General features: G+C 46.8%; 2 protein-coding genes and 1 pseudogene across 4 annotated transcripts in view; all 3 read left to right on the forward strand.

Annotated features, from left to right (window-relative positions):
• Window positions 1-1,631: 1,631 nt before the first annotated feature.
• NOL9 (nucleolar protein 9) lies at window positions 1,632-12,177 on the forward strand. 3 transcript variants are annotated; one of them, XM_028740487.2, is made up of 12 exons: window positions 1,633-1,970; window positions 3,551-3,773; window positions 4,763-4,890; window positions 5,719-5,857; window positions 6,179-6,275; window positions 6,833-6,930; window positions 7,813-7,974; window positions 9,085-9,376; window positions 9,940-10,051; window positions 10,564-10,741; window positions 11,420-11,553; window positions 11,876-12,177. In XM_028740487.2, the coding sequence occupies exons 1-12, from the start codon at window positions 1,686-1,688 to the stop codon at window positions 11,990-11,992; spliced, it is 1,965 nt and encodes a 654-aa protein (XP_028596320.2). In that variant the 5' UTR covers window positions 1,633-1,685; the 3' UTR covers window positions 11,993-12,177. The 3 variants fall into 3 exon arrangements, with proteins under 3 accessions (XP_028596322.2, XP_028596320.2, XP_028596321.2); XM_028740488.2 differs by having other exon boundaries at window positions 5,725-5,857; XM_028740489.2 differs by lacking the exons at window positions 6,179-6,275; window positions 6,833-6,930 and having other exon boundaries at window positions 1,632-1,970.
• A 3,767-nt stretch (window positions 12,178-15,944) lies between these two features.
• PLEKHG5 (pleckstrin homology and RhoGEF domain containing G5) overlaps window positions 15,945-26,565 on the forward strand; it is a 101,640-nt gene continuing 91,019 nt past the window's right edge. Inside the window, exon 1 of the mRNA XM_077931447.1 lies at window positions 15,945-16,461. Within this exon, the coding sequence (XP_077787573.1) occupies window positions 16,395-16,461 (67 nt within the window). The 5' untranslated portion in view covers window positions 15,945-16,394. The remainder of the gene's footprint in view (window positions 16,462-26,565) is intronic.
• On the forward strand, window positions 16,760-24,721 carry LOC114602357 (reactive oxygen species modulator 1 pseudogene; annotated as a pseudogene).

A 26,565-nucleotide genomic window follows, 5' to 3' on the forward strand; every position in this document is an offset into this window, starting at 1 on the left:
TTTCAGCACCACCTGAAGATGCTAATGGTGAACCTGGGATCTCCTGGATGCAAGGAAAATGCTCTGCCACTGAGTTATGGCCCTTTCCTTTCATTCTTAAACTCTATACTGTAATCAGGACAAATATTTGCAGAAATGAACCAAACCAGTGGGTTGTTACCAATGCTGGTGATACTCCAAATAGAGCCATTGGAACAAATTGATGTGGCATTGATTTCAGTGGGTCTGCTCTGAGTAAAACTCAGCTGAATGAAATCCCAGTATTGGGGAGAGTGCAATGATTTCCATTGCTCTGCCCATTTCCATCATGTGTAAACCCCATCACACTTTCCTTCTTTCCCTGGAAAAACAGATTTGGGAAGGAGGGAAGTTTCAGCAGGGAATGAATGAAGAGGTGTGCTTAACCCTTGTCCCACCTGACACTGGGCCCTATCCAGCTATGCTCTACACAAAGTAGATAGACCCACTGAAATTAATGGACCTCAGTTTGTCATGACCATGACTTTCAAGGGCTCTTCTTTGAGTGGGACTCTCATTGGATACAACAGATTATTCTCTTCCACTTGAGTGGACTTGCTTTCTGTTTGCTGAAGCCCTTGGAGTGGCCACTGATTGGCCTGATTCAGGAGGACTCTCCTTATGTTGTTATTTGATGTCATCGTGGTGCAAAAACATGCATGAATCTGGGCACCACCAATTATGGATCCTCTGTTTTTTTGCAGGGAATCCCTTCAAACTGAAGTGTAACAATCACAGAGACTCTTGAGTCTCATGACACCACATAAATCGTGGTCCACATCGAGGCAGTGCTAAAAAGTGGCAATTGGCAGTGCCAAAAAGTGGCAATTGGCAGTGCCAAAAAGTACCAGTCTGGGACTATTTAGAGTTCAGTCATTGGATACAGATCTGATCTGTGCTTTGATGGTAGCTGGTTGTTCTCTGTAAAATTTGTGGCGAATTCAAAGGGTAATCCCATTATTATTTCTTGGATCCAACTTTCTTTTTCCTTTTTCCTTTCTCCTCCTGTGATGAGGCTGCATTTTAATATTTTAACGTTTCAATATTTTAATGTTGTATTTTAATCTTGTTTTTAAGTTGTATTTATTCAACTTGTTTTTATTATTGCTTGTTAGCCGCCCTGAGCCCGGCCTTGGCTGGCGAGGGCGGGGTATAAATAAAAATTATTATCATTACATTGCAATGAGGTTGGACTAGATGACCCTTGGGTGTCCCTCCCAACTCTCCAATTCTATGTGGCCATTTGTTTAGCTTGCCTTCGTTTATTTTATTGTGTTCTGCTTTTATTACGTATTTTATTACGCTATCGCGTTTTAACTGTTAGCCGCCTCGAGCCCGTTTGTGGAAAGGCGAGAAATACACTTAAACAAAACGAAACACAGCTGGGGGAAAACCTTACAACGTCTCCCACGGTTTGCCTAGCTAGCTTTCAATTCCAACCTCAAACAAAAAAGGCTATTGCTGGAAATCCAAATGATGGGCTCCTGTAATTTCCGGTGCTCCTCCTTATATCTGCGAGGCAACCATATGACGTCACGACGTTCCGAAACACGAAGCCGCTCTACCCGTTCCTGTCTCTATCGTCGTTTCCCGGCTTGCGAAAGGACGCGCATGCGCGCTAGCGGTCGCTTTGGAGACGCGGGCCGCCGCCGAGGCGCGGTGTGGGGATGGCGAACCGCCGCTTGAACCCGGCCAGCCTCCTCCGGCGGCAGAGGAGCCGGCGCCGGCGCCGAAAAGCGGCTCTGCAGTCTCCGCCTGCTCCGCCGGAGAAGAAGGCCCGCGGGGGGCCCGACGCCCTGCATCGCTACGCCCGCGAGTTCGCCCGCGGCCTCCTCTCCGCGCGGCCATCGCAGCCGCCGCCAACGGACGAAGGAGCCTCGGCTGAGGGAGAGATGCTGACGGCCGTCGAGGCCAAGGAAGGCAGAGCCTTCCTGCTCCTGCCTCAGGGACAGGTGAGCGCGGAGGGGGCGTGGCTATGCAAATACAGGACGCGCGTGGGTCCCCCCCCCAGCCGTTGGAGGCGTTACCAAATAAGGGAAGGGCATGGCTTGAGAGTAGAAGGGGCGTGCTTATGCAAATACTGCCCATCGACTCCAGTAGGGTTGGGCTAGCTGTTTGAGGTGCTGCCGCTCAGGGAAAGGGCGTGGCCAGGAAGCACAAGAGGCGTGGTTATGCAAATACCAAGAATGGACTCCAACTCAATGGATTCTCCATTGGGTGGAATAGCTGTACGGTATAGGCCTGCAACAGGGGACGCGGGTGGCGCTGTGGGTAAAACCTCAGTGCCTAGGGCTTGCCGATCGCATGGTCTGCGGTTCGAATCCCCGCGGCGGGGTGAGCTCCCGTCTTTCGGTCCCAGCTCCTGCCCACCTAGCAGTTTGAAAGCACCCCTAAGTGCAAGTAGATAAATAGGTACTGCTTTATAGCGGGAAGGTAAACGGCGTTTCCGTGTGCTGCGCTGGTGCCGGTTCACCAGAGCAGCTTCGTCACGCTGGCCACGTGACCCGGAAGTGTCTCCGGACAGCGCTGGCCCCCGGCCTCTTAAGTGAGATGGGCGCACAACCCTAGAGTCGGACACGACTGGCCCGTACGGGCAGGGGTACCTTTACCTTTACCTTTATAGGCCTGCAACATACACAGAGTTTGCGTCTAAAGCCCAAATCACCTCTGATCAAAACCCATTTGGTGCCATGGTGGGTGGGATTGCCAGAGTCATTTGTCCTGGAACCCTTCCCCCTTCTTCCCCCTTTTAATCTTTTTAATAAAAAAGTTCTGCATGTGCACACGTTAAATGTGCATAAGTTGCGGGCTTACTGTACAGGAAGGATGTGCCTTTGTGGGGGTATGACTGGGTAGCAGAAGGGGCAGGGGGAAGTGGGTAGGTGGATATGGAAGGGCTGTAGTAAGGGCTGTAGTGGTAGAGTATCTGTCTTGCCTGCAGAAGGGCTCCTATCTCAAGCCTTGAAAAGTCATTGTGTAGAATAGATAATTTAGAGCTAGATGGACCAATGGACTGAGACATTATAAGTCAGCTTCATATTTCAGTCAGGCCTGTATTCAGAACCATGTGGAATACTGTAGAATCTAACTCTGATTTTAGCAGAAGGATTGTAGCTCAATGGTAGATTATCTGCTTTTCGTGGAGAAGATCCTGGCTTCAGTCCCAGGTGGCATCTCCAGATAGGGCTGAGCGAGACTCCTTGTCAGAAACCTTGCAGAGCTTTGTCATTGCAGACAGTAATAATCTAGCTGGACCAATGGTCTGACTTGGTATAAGGCAGTTTCTAATGTTCCTAAAACATCCTCTGTGGCCCTTTAGCTGTTCCCATCAGCTGGCCAATGATGGAAGTCCAGCAGTACTTGGAGGACCAGTATCTAGCAAATGATTATGATATAATTCACCCTGAGACCCCAGAGTGGGTTACACCATTAAAATGTAATATTAAAAACAGTCTAGGACAACTTCTCTGGGTAATGTTAAAAGGGGCAGCCGCATTTACATTATTTACAGTAGTTATTTTCTACCTGTCAGGCGCTGACATTCACTGGCAAGTGTTCCCTGACGTGCCTGTATGGCTCTGTACGGGTGTTTGGGTTCAACATCGTTCCAGATCAGCCCCCGTATCACCTCTTCTCCCCCTACTCCCACTGTGCTCTCACCATTGAAGCAGTGGCTTATAAGGAGCCAGAAAAATCTGGGAAGGAAATGAAAGCAGAGGCAAAGTCCATCCTCCGAGCACACCTTGTGCCCCGAGGTAAGTTGGAATGGAGGGTGGGCCCTGAACTTCTTGTTCCTGTGAGAGGGTATCTTGGATGTTTGAAGAAGAATATGATGTGCTTTGTGCTCACACAGAGCTCTGCCTCTCGGGGATCAGATTGCTAAAAAAGGCTTTTGTGGACAGGCTGTCTAGTGTGTGTTTATATATACCCATGCGCATCCCTTGAAATTCTTTTGGAGTTTCTGTGTGCAGAATGGATATCTTTGATGGGCATGATTTTGACCTGTGGTCCTTTGCCACAGACAGGTCATTTTGCTGTTCTTTGTTGCAGTGTGGTTAGGGGAAAAGCCTGGATACAAATAAATAAAATAATAAAAATTCACATCCAGCAGCTCTCCCTTTCAGCCTAACACTATTCACAGGGTAGTTTTGTTTGTTTCCTGAAATATTTTATATTGCTTTTTCACAAGCTGTGTTTAGTATTTATACTAAAAGAAATGCAACATGTACACAAAAACCAGCCATTTATAAATCACGATAAATACACATTTAAGACAAAGCAGCCACAGAAAATTTAAGTCCTCATTGAAAACATGCAGAATTTGCAGACTTCTCAAAAAAACAAAACAAAACAAAAACAGCTGTGTTTGTGCTTCCCTAACTTCTTCTGGAAGAAGATTCCAGAGCTTGGGGCCTGTTGCCAATAAAAGCCAAACCCAGGCTGCTAATGTCCGAACCTGTTGAATAGTAGGAATAGAGAACAAGATTGAGTAAGCCACAGTTGTGTAGCTGCCTTATTGTGAGAATAGCTCTGTGTGTGTATGCTTTGCTTCCCTGTGCTCTGTAGAAAAAGCTCATGTGCAAATGTGAAGACTTCCAAGACTGAGGCAGGCTCCACTGGAAGCCCTGCAGAACCGCTGCAGTTATTATGGTTTTCTGTGCTTATCACAATGGCCTTGAAGCATTATGAGGGCCAAGCAGGAGGCTTACTGTCTCATTTGTGGTTTCATCCTTTGTCTTTCCAGATGCAAGATGCAAACTGATGAAAGACTTCATTCCTCAGTGTTCCATGATTTTGTTGGAGCGTCTGGATACTCCAGCGACTAGGTTCATTCACAGCTACTCAAATTTCTCCCACATATTCAAAGCAAAGGTGAGTTCCTTCTGTCCTTTGAGTTTTTACAGAACTGATTCAGGATGGCCAGGATACACTGCAAGACCTGGTGTCATGTGTTCAGTCCCCATAAACAGGGCCTCTACTTAATCCTCTTGAATTTGAGTAGTACCCTCTGTGTGATGGGAGACCCTGATAAAGCAAGATTATACAAGGAAAGGTCAAGGACTTGGTGGGGGTGTGATGCATGTGAGAACATGCCCTTCTTTACAGTTTGAGCATTCACACCTGAAGTCTGAAGACACCCACTAATGAAAAATGCCGACTATGTGGCCTATATCAAATTTCTGTTTGGGCTAATTACATGGATTTCAATTGAGCTGCGTTGGTCCTGGGACTTGGGTATCCTTTTAGGCCTCTTGTGGGGATGAAGCTGCTCTGCTGGGCAATCAAGGCTTCCTTTGTGTTAACGTTTCCTGGATTTGGGGCCTTTAAATTTATCCTACACTTAGGCCTGAACTCCAATGGATATATCTGCTTTTTGGGTGTTTGTCAGTTAGCCAAATACTTGCTAGCTAAGGCCAATTTGCAATGAACATTAAGAGTCCTGCTGGATTCATCCAAAAGTCCATCTGATCCAGCATCCTGCTCTCCACGGGAGCCTCTCAGATGCCTCTGTGAAGCCCACAAACTAGTTACGAAGCCAAATACCCCTTGAACCTGCTATTCCCTAGCTGTTAGTATTCAGAGGGATGCTGTCTCTGAAGTTGGGGGTGCTTAATACCTGCTAATAGACATACAGTCTAGCCTGCCCCCTTTTTTTTAATGGATAAAACCACCTTCAGACAAATGCCTTCTCATTCCTAGAGACAGAAGGCTCCCAGTTTCACTCCAGAGGATACAGTGCTCGCTTCTGTTGGTGCTGGGAAGCAAGACCCCAGGAATGGCCTGCTGATGTCGGAAAGCACATTGTCAGCAGTTGAAGAGTTAGTCCAAGCATGCCAAGGTGAGCAGCTTACAGCTAACGTGAGCAAGGGTGAAGTGCAGCTGTAACCTAAATGGAGCAGTGCTTGTATCTGAAGACTTGTTAAATACAAATGAAGCCAATGGGGCCCTCCTTTGCCCACAGAGAAAGAACTGGGCCAAGCTGTATTCTCTGATTCTAAGCTTGGAGGGAGAATCTGTTTCTGCTGTTGGTCATGTTAACCTCCTGTGAGATTTCATGTAGCTGTGCCAGTTGCGTGTGTAAGTTCTTATTCTCGAATAATCATTTGAGATTGTAATTTCACTGGGACAATTATGTTCAGATACTGTGTTTGTGTTTCAGATGAGGATGAAGGTTGCCCTATAGTCTTGGTTTGTGGCCCCAAAAGTGTTGGCAAGTCAACTTTTAACAGATACTTGATTAATATTTTGCTCAACAGGTGAGTTCTCTGGTGAAGGCTGCTATGGCTGTTTGCAATAAGAGAGCTTCTTTCTCCCAACTCGTTTCCTATTTTCCTTGGGTCATGGGTGGCGGGTGCTGTTTTATCTCCTCCCCACCGTGGGCTGTCAGCTCTCTCATCCCCTTATCTGGCTATCCTGCCTTTGTTCCTTTTGCCAAAGCTGTCTCTAGGCTTCCAGTTTTGAAGGCCTAGCACTTATATGCATGGATCTCTTAGATTTTGCAATGCTTCTTAATACCAGCTTCTGGAAACCACAGGAGGGTAGAGTACCCTCCCTTGGTCCTGCATTCTGGTTTGCCACAGGCATCTGGCTGGCCACAGTGAGAGAAGGATGCAGGATTAGATGGGCCATTCTGATCCAGCTCAGCTCTTCTGATGTTCTTATAACCATCCTGGTTGCTGACAAGAGCAGGGGGGGGGGGGGCTGCTGATCAGAATATTCAAATTTATGCTTTAGCTTCAGGCTGGGTTTTCCAGTGATGGCAGTCAAAGGCATTCTGTTAACATTTATATCATTTTCCTCTTCTTAATTGTAGCCTTCCCTGCATTGAATTCTTGGACTGTGATCTGGGGCAACCAGAGTTCACGCCTCCTGGGTGCGTTTCCCTAATTAACGTAACAGAGCCGCTTCTGGGTATGTGCTTTGGAGGCATTTTCAGAGTGATGTGAAATGTCTGGACGCCTGTTCTGAGTGGCTTTATTTGTTTTATTTATTTAACAATAACTGACTGTAAGAAAATCTCTAAGCAGCTTACAGAAATATAAAACAAAATATTAAAGTTATCATTGAAGACAGGTATTGTAAATCATACCAGTGCTGATTAAAATCAACAGTAGCTAAAAGTAAATAAAATGCATGTCAACCTACTATGTACCTGAGTAGGCTGGCCTTAACAAAAAATTTTTTAGCAGGCGCCAAAAAGAGTGCAGTGAAGGTGCCTGCCTGATGTCAATAGGCAGGGGGTTCCAGAGTGTAGGTGCTGCCAGAAGATCAGTGCAGAATGAGCATTATTTGGCACTTGTAACAGTGTCAGATCTGCAGATTGAAGTGGCCGACTGGGCATAAATGTGGGGTAAATTGATCCTGCAAGTAAACTGGTTCCAATCTTCAGGACTTTGTAATAGTAATAATAATTCCTTGAATTTGGCCCTGGAGCAGATTGACAGCCAACACAGATCTCTGATTTGTTACGTGCTGTTTTATGCTGACAGGATCTCACTCCCATCAGAAACCATGCTGCAGCATTCTGTGCTAACAGCAGTTTTTGGATCAAGCACAAAGGCAAGCCCCACACAGAATTTATTTCCTGGTGTGAGTGGAGCTCTTCTTGGAGCACCAGCCTTTCCAAAGGGATCAAAACCAAACTGGAGCAATGACCTGCTTTCCCGTTAGAGGTTGAGTCTAGGGAGAAAGGTCAATTACTTTCTGCACCCCCACCACTCTGTTGGGTGGATAAAGTGCTGTTGCAGCTCTTTTGAATATGTGCAGTTCTGTCAATTTCTTCTCCCCTTTTAGGTCCACCATTCACTCACCAGCGTACACCGCGCAAAATGGTTTACTTCGGGGCAACCAGTTGTGAGCAGGACACTGAAAGATACATTGACACGCTGAAATATGTGTTCAGTGCCTATGAGAGAGACGTTCCTCTGGTCATCAACACCATGGGATGGGTGAAAGGTAAGGCATTGGGGAGCTTGTGACTTTTTCTGCCATGGGGTCAACTGGGCGCAAGTTTGAGATCCTATGTTGGCCCAAGGTGAGGAAGGTGGGGATGTGGGGACTGTCACTGAGGCCCATCTCTCAAACTCTTTCTTACCTGGCCTTCTCAGTTGACATATCTCTTGCTTATTCTGCTTCTAGAACCCTAAGCTGTGCAGGGTACTGGTGGCCAATGTTATTGCTATTTATAGTAGACCCATTGAAATTAGCGGACACGGCTAACTTTGACCCATTAATTTCAATGCGTCTACTCTGCATAGAACCCTTGACTCTGTGTGCCTCCCAAACCCCCAGCTTCTGGCTCTGGGGACTTCACCAGATTTGGAACATGGCTGCAGAGGCAGCACTGGCAACCCAGTAAGGCTAGAACTGTGCTTGAAGGGAAGCTGGCACCTGCCCTTCCGTAAAGATCTCAGCAAAGTGCACAGCGGGGGGTGGGGAAGCAAAGTCTTCAGTTGCTTTAATACAATATCGCTTCTCTTCTGGAATCTATGCTCAGTTCGGTATTTCTGTTTTTGTTTGCAAAGTCAGCATTTTCTGTGCTTGTTTGGAATTGCATTACTGAAACTGACTGGCAGAGAGGGAATATGAGGTTGGCCCTGGCCAAGTATATTCATGTGATTCTGGTTCTAAGCTTCAGATTTCATTAGAACATCAGATATGTTTCAAAGGTGAGGAATGGCAGGTGGAAGACACAAGGTACTGAAAGTTAGGAAGAAGGAGCTATGCAGGGAACTCATGCCTTGAGCTATGAGAGTTCAGGATGTGTGTGCATTCCTTTAAGAAGGACCCAAGTTTCTCTCTCTTAATGGCCATAAAAATTGTGACCATGGAGGCAAAGCCTGCTGAAATTGCAGAAGTGTTTGAATCAGGTGGGCTTGGGTGCCCTGCAAAACCTTTTTCTCTTTCTCCCTCTGGCTCAGCAGCTACAGAGGCCTGCGATGATGTGCTCTCGCTTGATGCAGCAGCTTCACTTTGCACCCTATAACATGTGTTCCATCCTTTTCGTTGAATCCCCACATTCCTGCACTGTTCAGACATGCTCTTGTTTTGTCCCCTGGTTCAAAGGTGCCGGATTGCTCCTTTTGATTGACATAATTCGGCTGCTGGCGCCTAGTCACATCGTTCAGATCAGTGTGGAAGACTTCAGGGACATGCCTCAGCTATCCCCAGAGTATATCCATTGCACTGCTGGCCTGCACACAAGAGGCAAAGCACTCTTCCGGCGCAAGAGCCTGAATGGGATGGAGGACTCAGGGCAGCAGGGCTTGGCCCAAGCAGGCTCCCACCCTCCACATCCTGGCCATCAGTTGCTGTGTGTCCAGCCAAAGTTCCCAGGAGCAGGGAACGCTGGCACTGGGTAAGTGCCACGCAATGGCATGTGGGGACAGGGGTGGGTGGGGTGGAGAGCAGGACAGGGTAAAGTGATACCTTAAGGCCTTTCCATGACTAGCTAGCCTCACTTTGCTGGCGCCTCTGCTTGCCTTTGGGAGTCCTTGACCCACTCTTTCTGCATCCATTCCTGTCTGTCTTGTAATGTATATTACAAGCAGGTCACTAGCAAACTGTTGCCTAATAGTGTACTTGCAATAACAGCAAAAGAATATTGTGGCATTTTAAGTACTGTTTGTGTGTGAGAGAGACACTAGCAGGAGGGGGGCTCTGCCTCCCTTCTTGCTCTGCTTGTCAACCCCCACCATATTAACTTCCTGGAGCTTCCCCTTCCCATCCCATGCACCTACTAAACCCACTTTTCCCAACCCCATTTCTGTGGCCACTTCTCTTTTCTATTCTGCATCCCTCCTTTGTGCTGTTGCTCTCACCTTCAGTCCCATGTCCCTCCCCTCCTTCCCCCTCATAAGGCTGGCCAGAGAGTGTGCTTCCCAACCAGTTTCTGATCTAGTTCTCATTTTGCTCCTCTAGGCGCACCCACAGCAGTGTCCTACGAGACATGGCAATCTTGGCGTACTTGGGCCAGCTGCAGCCCCCAGACGTGGAATCTGTGTTTCCTTTACACAGCCTGATACCCTATCAGGTAAATGTGCCTACGCAGCAGAGCTTTATGTTAGTATTGTCGTTACAGAGGCTTTGTGTAAGCAGCCAAGATGCAGTTACCACTTGGGAATTGTTACCCTAAAGAACTTCGGAGGATTCTCTCTGTCCGGCTCTTTCAGCCCAGGCTGCTTTCAGTCCATCCGGCCTGGCATTGTTTTCTCTGGCAGGCAGCAGCTCTCCAAGGTCTCAAGCAGAAGTCTTTCCCCAGCCTGGCTTCCTGACACCCTTTTGAACTTTGAAGATGTGAAGTATCTTGCATGTGCAGAGTATATGCTTTGTCGCAGAGCTCTGCTCCCTCCTCCCTCAAGTATTCCCAGTAGATTGTCCCCAGGATTTGGCATCCAGAGGTATTCTTCTGTAAAAATAAACAGAAATTCCATTTCTGGCTGGTGATGCCAAGCGGTCATTAGCAGATGCAGCCCACATGAATTTGTATAACTGAAACAAAGCAAATTTCTGGTTGAGTTTACGCTCTTGCTTTTTGTTTCCCAGGTGCCTTTCAATGCCGTCGCCCTCAGAGTCATACACACAGAGGTTGCTCCTGCCCACATCTTGTATTCTGTCAATGCCAGCTGGGTTGGCCTCTGCCAAGTGCCAGATCAGGTGCCGTGTAACGCAGATGGGCCGGTCTTGTTGACACACACCCCCATCTGCAACTGCCTGGGCTTTGGTAAGTGTCTTGCATTTGTAGCACCCCTCTCTTCCTGTTTTTTAAATCTTTTCTAAAATGAAAACAGTCCATGATAGTGGGAGTGCTTACCCTTTCCACTGGGAACTGTTCAGAATCAAAAGGGGCAGCAATCCACGGACTTTGGCTGACCTTGGTAGATAGCCAAAATGTATACTTCCCACCCAGCTTACCCTTCCCCTTGAGAGGGAGGACCTTGTCTAGCCAGGGCAGGTGATGCAGGACTACACAGACAAATCCCCCTCCCTTTTGCTTGTAAGAAGCAGCGTCCCCTCTTGCTAAGCTCTGTGGGTTGGCTACCACTATCTGGCTCATGTGCTCTGCCCCCAAAGTGCTCCAAATATTTATTCCAGTGAAATTATATCTTGACCTTTCTGAGGGCAATTTGCGCTATTTGGATTAAATATATATATATTACAGTATGTAATTAAAATAAACACGGGTAAAAAAAAAGAAAAGAAAAACCAAAGCAGCAGCAGATAAATATGAACTAAAATATTGTGATTAAAAACCAAGTGATGATTTCTCTTTAGCACAGATGTAGGTGTCTAGATATTTGCAGAATGTTGCTAAAACATCCAGAAGTAACCTTAGTTGTGCCAGCTTGCTAAGTGGTTCTGGAATACTCAAGGCTTGTTCTTCATATGCCCCTTTCTACAGGAATCGTCCGAGGGGTGGACACAGACAAGAAGCTGTACCACATTCTGACACCAGTAGCGCCACAGAACTTGCGATTTGTGAATTGCTTACTGATTGGAAGTATCCCTATTCCTAATTGCATCTTCCTAAACCAAGTAAGGAGTCTTCCTTCTATTTATCCTGAACCTACTGCCAGCCAGAGCTATTGGAGAATCTGAATTTTAATATTCAGAGGGAGAAAGCAATTTCTCACCCTGCCCCCATTTCTTTCCACGGTTCACAAATTCTTACTGGGTAATGCTCACTCTGCTCCTAGTGTCCTATTGGCCTTATAACCTTAGAGTCTGATAGATATGTTTGGTGTTTTGTTTGGTTTTTTAAACCCAATGAGTCTCTTGCTGGCATTTGCCGTGTGTGTGTGTGTGTGTGTGTGTGTCAGACACAAGGTGTCCTATAACACTGTCTTTTCTTTGTCAGGTGGGGATTGAAGGGGAGATACCCTATGTCACGTCAGAATATAACTATGACATTTCAGGTGCTGGGAAATTGAAATTGAAAAAGCATCTTAAGAGGAGAGAACATATGCAGCCATGAACTCCAATCTAAATCCTCCTCTGCAGGAACTGATCAGCTCAGGAGACATGGCATGTTCTCAGGGGACCTTCCACAGGAGACCAGTTACAATTTCCACGGCTGAGAGTGTCATGCTGATCCACTGTCATGTTTTATTCATTTGTGTGTTTTCTTTGCGTCCTGAAAAATTAAACTTTTGATATAAACTGCCTTTATGCCACATTCTTTGAGGTCCTTGGTGCAGGATTCACCAAACAGTGGCCCTTCTGAGTGTGGGTGAAATGATGCTTCTTTGCTGTTCCACCACTCTTGTTGTCATGTGCTGGCATGTGTTTCAGTTTTCAAGAGTCTGCAGCAATTTGGTATTTACTTTTCCTCTCTTTTCTGTGAAATTTGGTTTAGGCTACCAAAGATGTGGTGGTGGTGAATATCTGGTTTCAAACAAGAAATGACCAGGCTGCAGTTGTTGCCTGCAGAGGGAGCTCCAATCGCTCTTGCAGTGCAGTGAGCTTGAATGTTCTGGGTGCAGCCTTAACAGCCTTTTACCAAACAGCTCCGTGCTGAGAGGACTCTTGGCACAGGCCACCTGGCTTCCTGAAGATGCTGTAGCTGCTGCTGCTGCTTTTGAGTCCCTTATTGTATTTGGAGAAGATTCAAGGGAGCCAAGCTATTTTCATTGAAACAATGCTTGGCCCAGGCCAGAGACCCTATTGATCCAAAGCTGCACTGCAGGAAAGGGATATACTGCTGAGTCGTCTTGGTTTTTCTCAGGCTGTGTAACATCCTTTGCCTACCTGGGCTCCTTTGGTTGTTTTGGACTACAATTCCCATCAGCCCCAGCCAGCACAGCCATGCTGGCTGGAGCCATTGAGACTTGTAGTCCATCGTAGTCTCTGTTTTTTCTCTTAAGATCTAGCAATTCAGTCTCATTTCAGTGCTCATCCTTTGGGCCAGGGAACTATGCCTCACACAAGCTACTTTGATTTTTCTAATCTAATGGTTTTAAGGAGCTAGCTGCAGACAAAATGTGGTTGAGATCATGTTGCTCAAGCTGCCTGATCGACTTATCTAAAGTCCTCTGGTTCTTGAACTTGCAGTTTTGAAATCCTAGATTTTGATCAAGAAGTTGGCCTTTGTGTGAACAGGCATCAGTGCACAGCTGGATGCAGTCATCTACAGTGGTACCTCGGGTTACAGATGCTTCAGGTTACAAACACTTCAGGTTAAAGACTCTGGTAACCCAGAAGTATTACCTCAGGTTAAGAACTTTGCTTCAGGATGAGAACAGAAATCATGCAGTGGCAGCGCAGCGGCAGCGGGAGGCCCCATTAACTAAAATGGTGTCAGGTTAAGAACACTTTCAGGTTAAGAACAGACCTCCGGAACAAATTAAGTTCTTAACCTGAGGTACCACTGTATACCTTTTGGATAGGGATGAGGAACTTACAGTTTTTAAGATGTTGTATTAGCCAATGATAATAGGATGCAGAGGACTCAACAGCAGCAGCATTATTTATTAAATTTATGTTGTCATCCACTTTTGACTAGAGCATCTTCATTCCTCTGATAACATGGGCTCTACTCCGTGAAAGCTTAGGCTACAATAAATCTGCTAGTCTTCAAAACAAACCCTCTGGAAAGCACTGATTCTGGATCCCATATTATGTGAAACAAAGAGTCTTGTTGAAACTTAGGTACCAATAAATCTATTGCAGTGTTCGAAACAGAGATATGAAAGCTAGGAGCTAAATGGTACCTTAAACCTAGGTTACAGGTGCAGCAACAGAATGTCTTGGCCCACTTTTTTTTATATAACAAGAATGCAAGGCTGAAAATGAATGAACTGCAGCTAAAATATTATGTTCATTTTTCATATGGTCTAGTCCTTCCCCTGCCCACCTCCCTAATTTTCTTAAAAGGGTCTCTTCCCCAGTCTTCAGAGAGTAGCTAGAAGTGGAGAGGTAGAAAGAGCTCCTCCTTTCCTTCCGCTCTGCTGTTTTAATCTGAAATCTTAGGTACAATACTGCACCCAGAACTCAGAAACTACTTGCACTAATGAAATTCCCTGTCGTAAAATGCTCCTAGAACAATGGTTTCTAGCACTGATCTTTGGTTTTGAGCACTGATCTATCATGGCTCAAGCTTTCATGCAGCAGGGTGTGCTTCATCAGATGCCTAAATTGAAAGGCATATGTGTAGCATATGGGCAGGTGGGGGAATGGAAGGAAGTGAAGTCAGAGAGGAACGAAATGTGAAACAAGTCAGTGATAAAAGCAAATTACATTGATGATGGGCATAAACGTCAATTTCTGTTGAAAGTTTCTCACACACACCCCCATTGTTAAATTTACTTCTCCACATTTCTTCAGCAGTTTTTTTTAATTATTTTTAAAGATCCTCATGAAAATTCATCAGCATTTTAGTGCAGATTTCTTCTAGGAAATTCATTTTCATTTGCGGTTTTGACTAAATGCACACTTTTGCAAGCTGTTTCCCTGATATCATTTGTGAATTTTATTTTCACTAGTATATGCCTTTTAAAACACACATTTTCCCCTAAGATATATGCATTTTTGTTCATATTGTTTGGAAAACTGCAAACTGAAAAATTTGAGAAGTGCAGCTTTCGTGGTGCAAATTAAGCAGTTTCTCATTAAAGTGCAATTTTTCCCTTCATCTCTGGTGACAGCAGAGAAACCCTGGTGATTGATAAGCTAATTGACACATGTAGTGTAGTGATAAAAACAAACACCCTTTTGGGTTGTATCCAGCTAAATTCTAGTTGGAGTAAACCCATTGAAATCAACAGCCATAAGGTTAGCCATATTGATTAATTCCAATAGGTCTACTTGGCAGTATGGCTCCAACCCTTCATCCTGATTTGGTTCACAAGTTGATAGCCTAGGACCTCTTGACGAATTGCAATCCAGCCGTTTTCTGCTGCTGTCTCCCATTTGAAGTTCTGACGATAGAAATTATTTTGTACTGCCTTAAGATTGGCAACGGAGTGTCCTGGAATTGCTGCTTTTCCTGTTCAATACGTACCATGTGAAACAGCATCTGATGTATTCTATTTACAAATTGTCCCAGCTCAGATCTCCCTTGGGGTGGGAGAATTTACTATTCAAGTCTACAAACAGCTACCTTAAAGCCACTTTTAAGTAATTCAGAGAGACCACAGGAAATCCATTCCTTCATCCCCATTTAACTATTCCTTTTTGTGTGAGAGCAACCTACGGGGAAAAGATGAACTTTACCAGTTTTTGTTTTCTTGAAATGGGAGGGCTTTGTGTTGGGGTTCGCAACCCGGGGCATTCTCATTGGCTGAGGCCCGGATACGTCACGCCGTTGGCAGCCGAAAGAGTTAAAGCGTTAGCTTAATGTGTTCTTAATTCTCCCCATATGGCCAAGTCTGGCTGCACAGGAAAAGCTTTGGCTGACAATCTACCCTGAACAGTGGCTAGGGTAAATATGGACGCCATCTGTGCAGTGCTTTAGACGGGTGGGGAGGGGATTGGAAATCACATATGAAATATCAGGGTCTGAGGCAGCCAAAGTTTTAAATGTATCTTATCAGAGACAGAAAAGCACAGATGTCCATAGGCAAAAGGCAGGCACCCCTCTGCCTGTGGAACGAGCTGCACAAGCCTTTGAATCTAAAATAATCGGGCACCGGGGTGGGGTGGGGGAGATGAAATCAGGGGTGTGGTGGTGCTTCCCTTAGTTGGTTCTGAGTAGCTGGTTGCTGTAGCAACCGGTCCTGCCTGCCTGATGCTCAGTGGCCTGTGCCTTGAGCTTTTCTAAGGGACTTTGCTTCGCTAGCTGATTTGTTTGCATGGCGGGTTGTGGGTAAGAGAGTTAGAGCTAAATCCAGTGCAATAAAATAAACCGGGCAGGCTCGGAGGAGTAGCAAAACTGAGCCGTGGAATAACGCTTTGGAAGTTCTCTCTCCCCCCCCCCCCCCCCGGTGGGCACCAAGGCTGGAGAGACGGCTTGGTTGCCGAGTTCGTTTTCGGTGGGGGTGGAGGTGTGTGGCCGCCTGCCAGGAAGGGGGAAGGCCCAGAAGCGGGAATCCAGACGGCGAAGGCACATGAAACGGACAACCCTAGGAAGCCGGTGGTAAAATATACAACGCCCAAGGGAGGCTCTCGGCTCTGGAAAGAAAGAAACGTGGAGGAGGCCAAGAGGCGCATACTTTGCTCTCGCCGTCCGAGTGGAAAAGCTTGAGCGGTGGGAGTCTGTCTGCCGAGCACCATGGCTTTCTCACTCCCTTCCTGAAGGGTGCAGAGCAGCGCTGAGCCCCTTTCTGTTTTGATCTCTTCGCTTTGTGGTGCTGTGACTGCTTCTGCTCTCTGGACTGCTGTCTGCCCACCCACCCACCCACTGCTCCCCCTGGGACTCTGGCTCCGCGAGAGGCAAGGGGATGAACTCGGTCCTGACCAAGTATGGCTCCCCACCTCGCACCTGGCTCAACCTGCGCTTGGGAACAAGTAAGTGGTAACAGTCATGAAATAGGCTTGGGGTGGGGGGAGATCTGCTGCTTCGGGACAGTTAGATGCAGCCTGGTGTTTTGTGACTGTAAGGTCTCTGCAGCCTGGAATGGGTCTTCCATGTTCAGGAGCAGTCTACACCTGAAATAACTGGTGCTACGGGCAAACGGGAAGGCTCTTCCTTTCATGCCTGGCTGGTGGGTTTTATTGAGATATCTTGGTGTCCCCTGCAGGAAATGGGTTGTGGGGCTCCATGGGGCCTTTTGTCTCATCCAGCAGGGCTGCCCTCTTCCTTTCATGCCAGTTCGGGTTTTCTTCTGCCATGTACGCCACATCACTAACATGCACAAGGGGGCACAGTGCCATAGTTTAAACGTGTCTTGAGCTCCTTGCAGGTGATGATATTGCTTCTCGGACCCCAAACGGAGCAGTGAGAGACTCTAGGGGTGCCTGTGCTTACCCAGGGTTCGGCTTCCTTGACATGAAGGTCAACAGAGACTGGTGTCATTAGGATGTATGGTTTTATTTGCACGTATCTACAACCTGAGCATAGGATGGAGGGGCACATCATTAACTCCCAAACAGATCTTGCTTCCCCATTAGGGCCCCAAGGTAGCCCCAAGTCACAGCTTTGGGTCCAGCACAGAGCAAGGCATGCCTCTGCATCTCCAGCTTACAGCACAGCCAAACAACACAACCTCTTGTCTCTTGTTCTTCTACCTTACAAGGTGATGTCACTTCCAGCTAGGTGATGGAGCTTGCCCCCATTTGTCTCTATGACAACAGAACAACCTCTTTCTAATATAAATGGCAGCACAAAATCATTGCCTTAACAATGAATCGGGTTGGGCTGTTTTCCTCTTATAGATTCTAGCCTCACCTATACAGGATCACAGGTTTGGAAGGGGCCCATGGGTATCATACACACTGACCCCTCTCAAATTGTAGCAATATCCTTTGGGACCCATCCAAAGGCCTAGCTGTCCGTCATCCATCCTCTCTTACACTGTGGCCAAACAGATGATTCTGGAAAGCCTGCAAGCCTGAGTGTAACAGCAGACTCCTCACTTGCGATTCCAAGCAGCTGGTCTTCACGGGTATTCCGCCTCCTGCCCTGGAGGAAGCATAAGGCCTTTTTGGCTAGCCTTTGATAGCCCCATCCGCCAGGTATTTTATTAAGGTGTAATCACCTTAATAAAGCCATCCAAGTTGGTGGTACTTCATGTTGTCCTGAATATTCTTCTTCCTCAGATGACCCTGCTGGGTTCTAGTATTTTTAGAGAGGAAGAAAAACTGTTCACTTTCCCCATCTCGTATCTAATTTTATACACCTCTATCATGGGTCCCTCCTTTACTTATCCTGTGTTCCTATGACAAAAGTTGTGGCCAAAATCAGTTTCTTTTCCCACTGGAGGGGAGAGGGCTAAAGACCCCTTTGCCTGGGTTTCTGCTTGGGCAGGCCAGTGGCAAGCTTATCTCACTAGCACTTCAGCCTTGCTCTGGGAAAACAACAGTGTACAGTGGCCAATGAAAACTATAGACTCTGCTGAGATCCCCGTAACTCCCAAGAATGCAGCCATCCTATTTAGCACTACTGACCAACAGTGGCTCCCCAGGTGTCCAGATGAGACCCAGTGCCCCCCTACCCCGCATAAACATCGAGTTTACGTATGAAACCAAGTATGTGGCTTTTGATAATGCAGCAATTCTGAGCCAGAAGTGGGAGAGAACTGGTGATTTTATAACCCTGGCTACCTCTTTGGCAACTAGGACAGACAAAACAAACTGTTCTGAGCATTCCCCCCCCCCCCTAAAATAAGCAAAGGAGACACTGATAAATTAGCCAGCTGGAAAAGGGTTCACCCTGCCCGCTTTATTCTCCCAAATCATTTCCTTCCCTATTATAGGGAAATGCTGCTCGTTTTTGTGCCTCTCAGGAATGAAGCAGTCCTTAAATGTTTTCATTAGCTGCTTTCTTCTTCTTCTTCTTCTTCTTCTTCTTCTTCTTCTTCTTCTTCTTCTTCTCCTTCTCCTTCTCCTTCTCCTTCTCCTTCTCCTTCTCCTCCTCCTCCTCCTCCTCCTCCTCCTCCTCTCTACCCACTCCCTTCTTCTTTCAGACCCAAGAAATGTTGGTGATCAAGGCAGGGAATCCAGGTGGCACCCCCTTCCCCTTGCACTGCTGAACCCGGGGCAAAAGCAAGAGGCAACTTCTCCCCATTTTGAGATGCCAGGGAATGTCTCAAGAGCACCATTCTCCACCCAGGGCTGCATTCAGTCACGGGGGAAATTCCTTTAGATTTCCTGATTACAGCGGTAGAGCTTCTGTCCCGTTTTCTAACATTCCTTTCACGCTGCAGTACCCATTGTGTTCTGCAACGGTGGCTTTCAGACCAAATATACCAGCATGCGGTGCTAAATTTCGTTCACGCCAGTGGGCATGGTGTGGCACAATGATGGCTCTGCCATTGGACAATGTCCCTCCCCACTTTTCACACATGCCTGCTCCTCTTCTCCCCCCCCCCCGCAAGATTCCCCACCCCCGTGAAAATTGCAGGAAAGAAATGTATAACCTCCCCAAATCTCGTCCCTTTACTCTCATGATTTTCCAAGGTTCAAGGCGCTGCAGACGGATTAATTTTTTTCCTGGAACCAAATCACACGGAAATTAGCACTAGACATGCCCTAGGTTCCATTAGTTTTCTGGAAAAGGCTTTTAGATTGTGTGAAAGCTGAAATATAATGCAGACATTTTGGACAAGAAATGGAAATGGAACACAGTGCAGCCCAGACCTGCCTCGGCTAGGCGAACGTCCCAAGGACTGGCCAATGAGCAGCCCAGCCATTCCCCTGAATGAAGCAGCTCCCTCAAGCAATTAGATCCTGTGGGCTGAGGAGCCCGCCCCCCCAAGCTATTAAAGGAGCTGTGGCCCTGCTGGCTTCAAGAGGGGTGGAAGATGCCATCCTATTGCCAGAGCTGAGAAAAGATTGAATTCCTTTCCTACTTGGAATGCAGGGACACCATCTTTCTTTTCCTCAGGACAGTCCTGATCGGTGGTCCCTTTGTAAAGAGCTTGCAGCTCATGGGAAGCTTACGAGGCAAACCATTGGTTCATCTAGCTTAATACTGTTTGCACGGACTGGCAGCTACTCCCCAGGGTTTCAGGGCAGGGAGCCTTCGCCAGCCTAACTGGAGATGCCATTGGAGAACGAATCACAGAATTGTAGTGTTGGGAGGACCCCAAAGGGTCATCTAGCTCAGACCCCTGCAATGAGCCTGGGACCATCTACATTTTTTAAACAGGTGCTCCACTCCCAAGCCAAGGCCCTTCCCTAAATTCTCCTTCCAGTCCGAAATGAGTTTAACATTCCTGCCATTTTGAGTTGCTTAGAATAGAAAAGGCGTTCGTCTTGCCACCAGTGGTGTTAAGATGGACCTGATCCGGTGCCATGTCAGGACACTTGGGAGGGTTTTAAGTGGGGTAGGATGAACCTAAGAAACATCGTTGCTGGTGGCTTCATGGCATCATAGAATGGCAGGGCTGCAAAGGAACGCCAAGGGTCATCTAGTCCAACCCCCTTTCGATGCCAGAGCCGCAGATACGAATGTGTGCGTGGGGAAGGGGACCTGTTTTTTGCTTTTTGCCCTGAGAACTTAATCCACACCAGGGCAAAGCCAAGGGCCTGGGTGGTGCTCATCACAACCACAAGAAACATTTATTTTTTTTACCTCCCCCTTTTTTATTTTTAACAGGCTGAAAAAGCTTGAGGTTTTTCGCGGTGCGGCTTCTCACGCAAGTTTCCCAGGACCTGGCACTGTTCAGGCAAGCTCTCGTTGCCAACAGCCTCCGCCTCCCCCCCCGCCCCCCCGCCCCTTGCACACAGACACTCTGGTTTTAGCACAGCTGGCTTTCTGCTTTTTCTCTGCAAGTGGAAAAAATAGCAGGAGATTTAGAGCAAGCGCTGTGTCCTCCCGAGGAGACGGCTGCCTTAAGGAGCAGAAGAGAGCCAGTGCAGTTGGGTATACAGAGTGTTATCGGGTCTGGACTGGACTGGGGAAACATGCTGAAAGCTCCGGAGGTTATTGAGGCTAAAATATTATCATTCCATGTATGTGTCTCCCACCCCACCCCCTTTCAGGGTGTTGATAGGTATTTAAAGGAATCAGAGATGCAGGCCCATTATGCAGTAGATGCCTTGGGAACTCATTGCCATTTGATATTGCCATACTCTTTTTTTGGCACCTGCTAGAAACATTTTTTTTTAGACAGGCCTACCCAGAAATTTAGAAAGTTGATGTGAGTTTTAATCTGTTTTCAGTTTGTTATTTTAGCTTTTTGAAAGTCTTAAATTCTTACTGGTAACTATATCTTTTTTGTAAACTTTGAGGTTGTTGTTTTTTACAATCAGGTGGTGTATGAATCTAAATAAATAAATATGATAATGGGTGGCTTTTCATACAATTGTAGAGTTGGAAGGGATGCCAGGGTCATCTAGTCCAACCCCCTGCAATACAGGAATCCTTGACAGATGGCCACCCAACCTCCTTCACAACCCTTCACAATCAAGGCTGCCGGGACCAGAAACAGCCCATCTCTGTGCTCCATCAGGCTTAAAAGTGATGCAATGCCCAGGAGCTGGGTTTTAACATCTGTCTCACACACTTGTGTTCATGGTCAATCAAGATTGACAGGCAGAGAAAAAGAGAGAAAGTGGATTCCAGGAGAGAGAGAGAGAGAGAGAGAGAGAGAGAGAGAGAATGAGAATACAGCAAGGACCAATGCTTGTGGCTTTTTCTCAGTCCTCACAGTGGCCAAAAACGTGCCCCAGTTGACATCGACAACCCTCTCCCCATGAATTTGTCCAATCCTCTTTTAAAGCCGTCTAGTTTGGTGTGGCCATCCCTGTCTCCAGTGGGACTGAGTTCCACAGTTTAACTGCATGAAAAAGTCATTTCTCTTGTCTGCCCCGAACCTTCCAACGTTCAGTTTCATTGGACACCCAGGAGGGGCGCTCTGGCTAACTTATTTACGGCCAGCTCCACACCCCTTTCCTTCTGATCAGGGCCCCAAAAACCCCAAAGCCAGCTGAGAATTGTTGCCACCCCACACTGAGCCCCTTGGAGAGAAAGGTGGGGTAGAAATTAAATAAAGAAATAAATGATGTGCTTTTGGGCTGTGAAACTTGACCTCTTAAGTGTGGGCCAAGGAGGCTGGGAGTAGGGGTTCAGCGTGAGGCCAGAGAAGGTGGCTCAGATTGGCTCCCAAAGCATCCTTTACCTTGGACACAACCTTGGACAAGATGACAGTTTGGATCCCTTCCAGCTCCTGTGATTCCAGCCCCCACTTCTGGCTTTGCAAGCCATTTGGCTCCAAGGACCACTTTTCTCTGTGAGTTCAACCCTCTCCCCTTCTCTATCTTCCTTTGCTGCTTGATGAGGAATGCCGGGGCCTTGTCAGAGTTTCCATCCATTCGGGCTGAGGTGTTTTAAAAGGCAGGATGGCTGCAGCTTGTTCGTTCCAGGCTACAGTCTGGTGCTCTTGCCTGCCAGGAGGTTCTCCTTCCAGAAACCTTTGCTGAAAGGGGGAGCGGGGGGCGGTGGCTGAGGGAACAGCAAGAATCTGCTTCTCAACGAAGCCCAGCGAAGAACACACATTTCCGATTTCTGTAGTGTGAATTGTACAGAAAGAAGGGGATATCACCAGGTTGGAGCACGGGAGAAATAATAATAATAATAATAATAGACTCCGCTAACCCAGAAATAGTACCTTGGGTTAAGAACTTTACCTCAGGAAGAGAACAGAAATCGTGCGGCGGCAGCAGGAGTCCCCATTAGCTAAAGTGGTACCTCAGGTTAAGAACAGTTTCAGGTTAAGAACAGACCTCCAGAACGAATGAAGTTCTTAACCCGAGGTACCACTGCAGAACATCAAACATTAAAAACTTCCCGATACAGGGCTGCCTTCAGATGTCTTCTAAAAGTTGTGTAGTTCTTTATCTCCTTGACATCTGATGGGAGGGGCATTCCACAGGGTGGGTGCCACTGTCAAGAAGGCCCTCTGCCTGGCTCCCCATAGCTTCACTTCTCACGGCGAGGGAACAGGCAGAAGGTCCTTGGAAGAGGACCTCAGTGTCTGGGCTGAGCGATGGGGAGTTGGAGACGCTTCTCATGTGTACAGCCTGAAGGCCAGCCTGGGCAATCATCCGTGCAGAGCTAAGCATGGGGCCTCCATGTTTAGAGGCAGTCTACCTGTACAGGGCCGATGCTGGAGGCAAGCAGCAGGGGTGGGCTGTTGCCTCCATAAAGCCCATAGATCAGCGGATGCGCAAAGCCACCTTGGCTTGCCAGTGTGGAAGGACAGGACAATGAGGTAGATGGAACTTCAAGGCTGCTTAATTTTTGTGGTGGGTAAGAAGCCTTGGGTGTAAGCCGCTCCTCTGCTTCTGCCTAGCAGTTTATCTTCTATGAGCCAAAAATAAGTTCTGGGTCCATTTTCAAGGGAAAGAAAGAAAGAAAGAAAGAAAGAAAGAAAGAAAGAAAGAAAGAGCTATTGGAGACAGGTTGGAGACAGGTTGGCCTTTCAGAACAAACACCCGCCTCTGATGCCAAAGAGCATTGTGATTCCTCTGATAGATGAGCCTTGTTTCCAGTGACCTTTGCAAGTTAAATAGAAAAAAAGGGATTTAATTAGGCATGTGGAACAAGAGGGGGACTTGGTTGTGCCCAGTCTGTTTGCACAGATCCTTCTCTTTACCTCCCACCTGGGCAGGTGAGTGGGTGCTAGAATAAAAGGAAAGCAACTCGGTGCATGCAGTTTCTCATCCCTCAGCAAAAGCCCTGCTGCCCCTTTCTTCTCTCCCTCTGCACATTTCCCCATGCCACTCCACCGCCCAGTTTTGCTTCCCCCCTCCCTTTGCACATGGATGCTGCCTGTATTTCTGGGCGTGCTGAAGCATCGGGCCGAAAAGGAAAACCAGTTGTAGAATCCAAGTCTGTACAAAACCAGCAAAGGCGAGTTCAATTGCCAAAAACTCATTTTGGGCGGCTGAGTCAACAGATGGAAAAAAAAAGTGGCTGACTTGGAGGAGCATGTCAAATTGTCTGGTGGGCAGCAAGCCAGGTCCATAGAAGAGGGCAGGTCTGTGGGGCAGCCAGCTGGGGTAGGAAGTGTTCTTTCTTTCTTTCTTTCTTTCTTTCTTTCTTTCTTTCTTTCTTTCTTTCCTGGAAGTGGGACGGAAGCCCCCAACCCAGGCCTGTGATGGGAAGCTGGCAGAGGTATAATTTCAGGGAATGGGCTGAGCCTCCTGCAGTTCCACCTTCCTAAAATCCTTCCCTTTAATCTTGACTTTTGAGGATTTATCAGAGCAAGCTTCAAAGAGCCCTCAAACCACATGCCACTTGCAAACCCTGCAGTGTGCTATAAGGCTATTCCGCTCCGCAAAAGGGAAGGGAGGAATCGAGAGAGAGAGAGAGAGAGAGAGAGAGAGAGAGAGAGAGAGAGAGTAGCCTATTCCTTGGGAGAAGCTTTGTAAAAGTTAAAAAGACTTTTGCCTCAGTGGGCATTCCTGCTTCAGAGTGGGGTGTGCATGTGCGAGCTGTGTATGTGAGAGCTGACAAGTGATAAAGACCTTCTTACTAAAAAAAACCCAACAAACAACCCCACAGGGGTGGAACGAAGCGCGGAGTGGCCGAGGTGAGAGGGGACGAGGGAAGAAGCAGGGCAAAGGCTGTTTGCAGGCGAGCCCAGAGAGTGAGATGGTCCAGGATGCCTGTGACAGTGGGGCCATATGGCCAATCCCAACCCAGTTGCTTTGACAGAGTGAAAATGGGCTTCATGATGGGCTTTGCTGTTGGTATGGCAGCAGGTGCACTGTTCGGCACATTTTCTTGTCTCGTGTTTGGCATGAGAGGGCGAGAACTGATGGGTGGTGCTGTCAAAACCATGATGCAGAGTGGTGGAACTTTTGGGACATTTATGGCAATTGGCATGGGAATCCGCTGTTAATGTTACTTTTCTATCACGAAGACCAGTGCCCCTGCAAGTTGGAAGTTCTGCTATGTAGTAGAATAAAAATCTCTGCACCAGGATTGAATAATCCATCAAAATAAGTTTCGGCCTTTATTGCTGTAGCAAGAGTTTGTAAATCTTTTTCTCCATAACAAACGTGGCAGGCGGTGGAGATTTAGAAGCAATGGAATCTCTGTATACAATGAATCTCCGTGGATGTGACCTCAAATAAATGATCAATTATAGGAATCATACCTATTAGAAGTTGCTTTTTAATTGGTATCAAGTGTTTCCTGTGTGGGTATGATTAGTTTATTACAAGATCAGCCATTGTTTATCAAAGGAATCTTCTGTCTGTGATTATGTAAGGCAAATCAGGGAGGCTTGAATTTTTGCAAAAATCCCAAGTTTATGGAGGTGGAATAAAATTGGATGAAAGTGTGTATGCGGGGGGAAAAAACCCCAACAACCCCACAAGTGTTTAAAATCTAGCCTGGGTGCACTTTGCATGGTTGAATTTACCCAGAAGCAGACCTGCGACATTGGTCCCCATGGGCATTGTGAGCTGCATCGTAGCAAAGAGTGTTGCCAGATTTCAACTGCTTACCATTTACACTTAAGTTTTCTGCATTTGGCGTGTTTTGTTTTTACCGCTGTCAGTAGTAACATGCTGAGCGAGGGTAAACATTTTCTAATAAAACTGACCCAGAGAAGCATATTTAAGGACCTGCGTAGATTTTTCTTTTCTGAAAAGAAAAAAAAAGAAGCATGATGGAATGAGAAAAAAATGCTCCAAGGAATTCTCTACTGAGTCCTGTATTTGGGGGTACCAATGGGGGAAAAATGTCCCATGAGGTTTTTCAAGCGAAAACTGAGCTAGGGAAACAGAATTCAGTTATTTTCATCTCTCTCCCTCTATTACATGCACACACAACTCATTTGGAGTCATTTACTTATATACATTGGAATTTCAGCTTGGGGTAGGTAGTAAATTGTCACCCCACCCCAAAAAACCCTTTCTATGAAAGTTTTCTAGTTTCTCTAGTCGTCAAAGAAACTAGGCCGAAGATCACACCAGGTTTCCAGTTCCATGATTAGACTAAATTGCAAATGTTACATTCCTTGCTATATACCAAACTGAAGGGCACTTCCCCTATGAGGAAAGGCACTGCTAAAGTGTTTTGGGCGTTGTGGTGGTGGGAATGGCTAAGCACAGGTGGAATATGAAGAAAGATTTAGAAAACTGTACATACTAGAAAAAGAAGTACTACTTCTTGACACTGTGTAACTCTCTGCCACAAGATGTGATGGCCATTGGCTTAGGTTTAGAGGGGAAGTATGGTTGATCTACAGCCATGATGTCCTAGGTGGAACCTCCATGTTCAGAGGCAGTCTGCCTCTAAATGAGAGCTCTTGAGATTAATGGCAAGGGAAGACTCTTGCAATCATGCCTGGCTTGTGGCTCTCTGCAAAACTTTGCTGCAGCCCACCATCCTTGCCTGACCTCTGAGACTGCAGGCACAGGTGACAGCTTTTGGCAAGAGGCTGGAAGAATGGCTGATGCAAATCCCGCTGATGTCTCCGTGGTTTTGTTTCCAACAACCCTGTGAGGTAGGTAGGTAGGTGATGCTGAGAGATGCTGACTAGTCTGTGGTCACATAGTGAGCTACAGGAACCCGCCACCAATTATGCTTGGTCTCGGGTCAGCATTTCTGTTCAGCACTAGACTGTCACTCTTCTGGTAAACAGGTTTTTGTGTGTGCATCAAAATATTCCTCTCTAATTGGGAGATAAGAAATTGGGGTTCTCATGGGACGCAATGATGCTCCTTTCTCTCATTATCTCCTGCATCAAATTTAAAATCAGCTGCCTGACTCCCACCTTGGAGACAATGGTTCTCTTCCCATGTATGATTTCGACACTCCTTGTTTCTTTCGAAATCTCATTGTAGCGACAAGACCGCCTTATTTTGGTTGCTTTCCAGCAAGATTTCTTTTTCTTTTTCTTAAATGCCCACCATAAGTCTGTCTTGTATCCTTGGCTGAGATCTCTTTCATAAATGATGGAAAGCGAAATTTGTAAAATGTCTGTAGGAGGC

This window comes from Podarcis muralis, chromosome 7, assembly GCF_964188315.1.
Source record: "Podarcis muralis chromosome 7, rPodMur119.hap1.1, whole genome shotgun sequence".
Lineage (NCBI taxonomy): Eukaryota > Metazoa > Chordata > Lepidosauria > Squamata > Lacertidae > Podarcis > Podarcis muralis.

Coding starts and splice junctions, on each gene's coding strand:
- NOL9 (XM_028740487.2), top strand. CDS start 1,686: ATGGCGAACCGCCGCTTGAACCCGGCCAGCCTCCTCCGGCGGCAGAGG. Junction 5,858..6,178: donor GTTAGTCCAAGCATGCCAAG/GTGAGCAGCTTA, acceptor TTTGTGTTTCAG/ATGAGGATGAAGGTTGCCCT. Junction 6,276..6,832: donor ATTAATATTTTGCTCAACAG/GTGAGTTCTCTG, acceptor TCTTAATTGTAG/CCTTCCCTGCATTGAATTCT.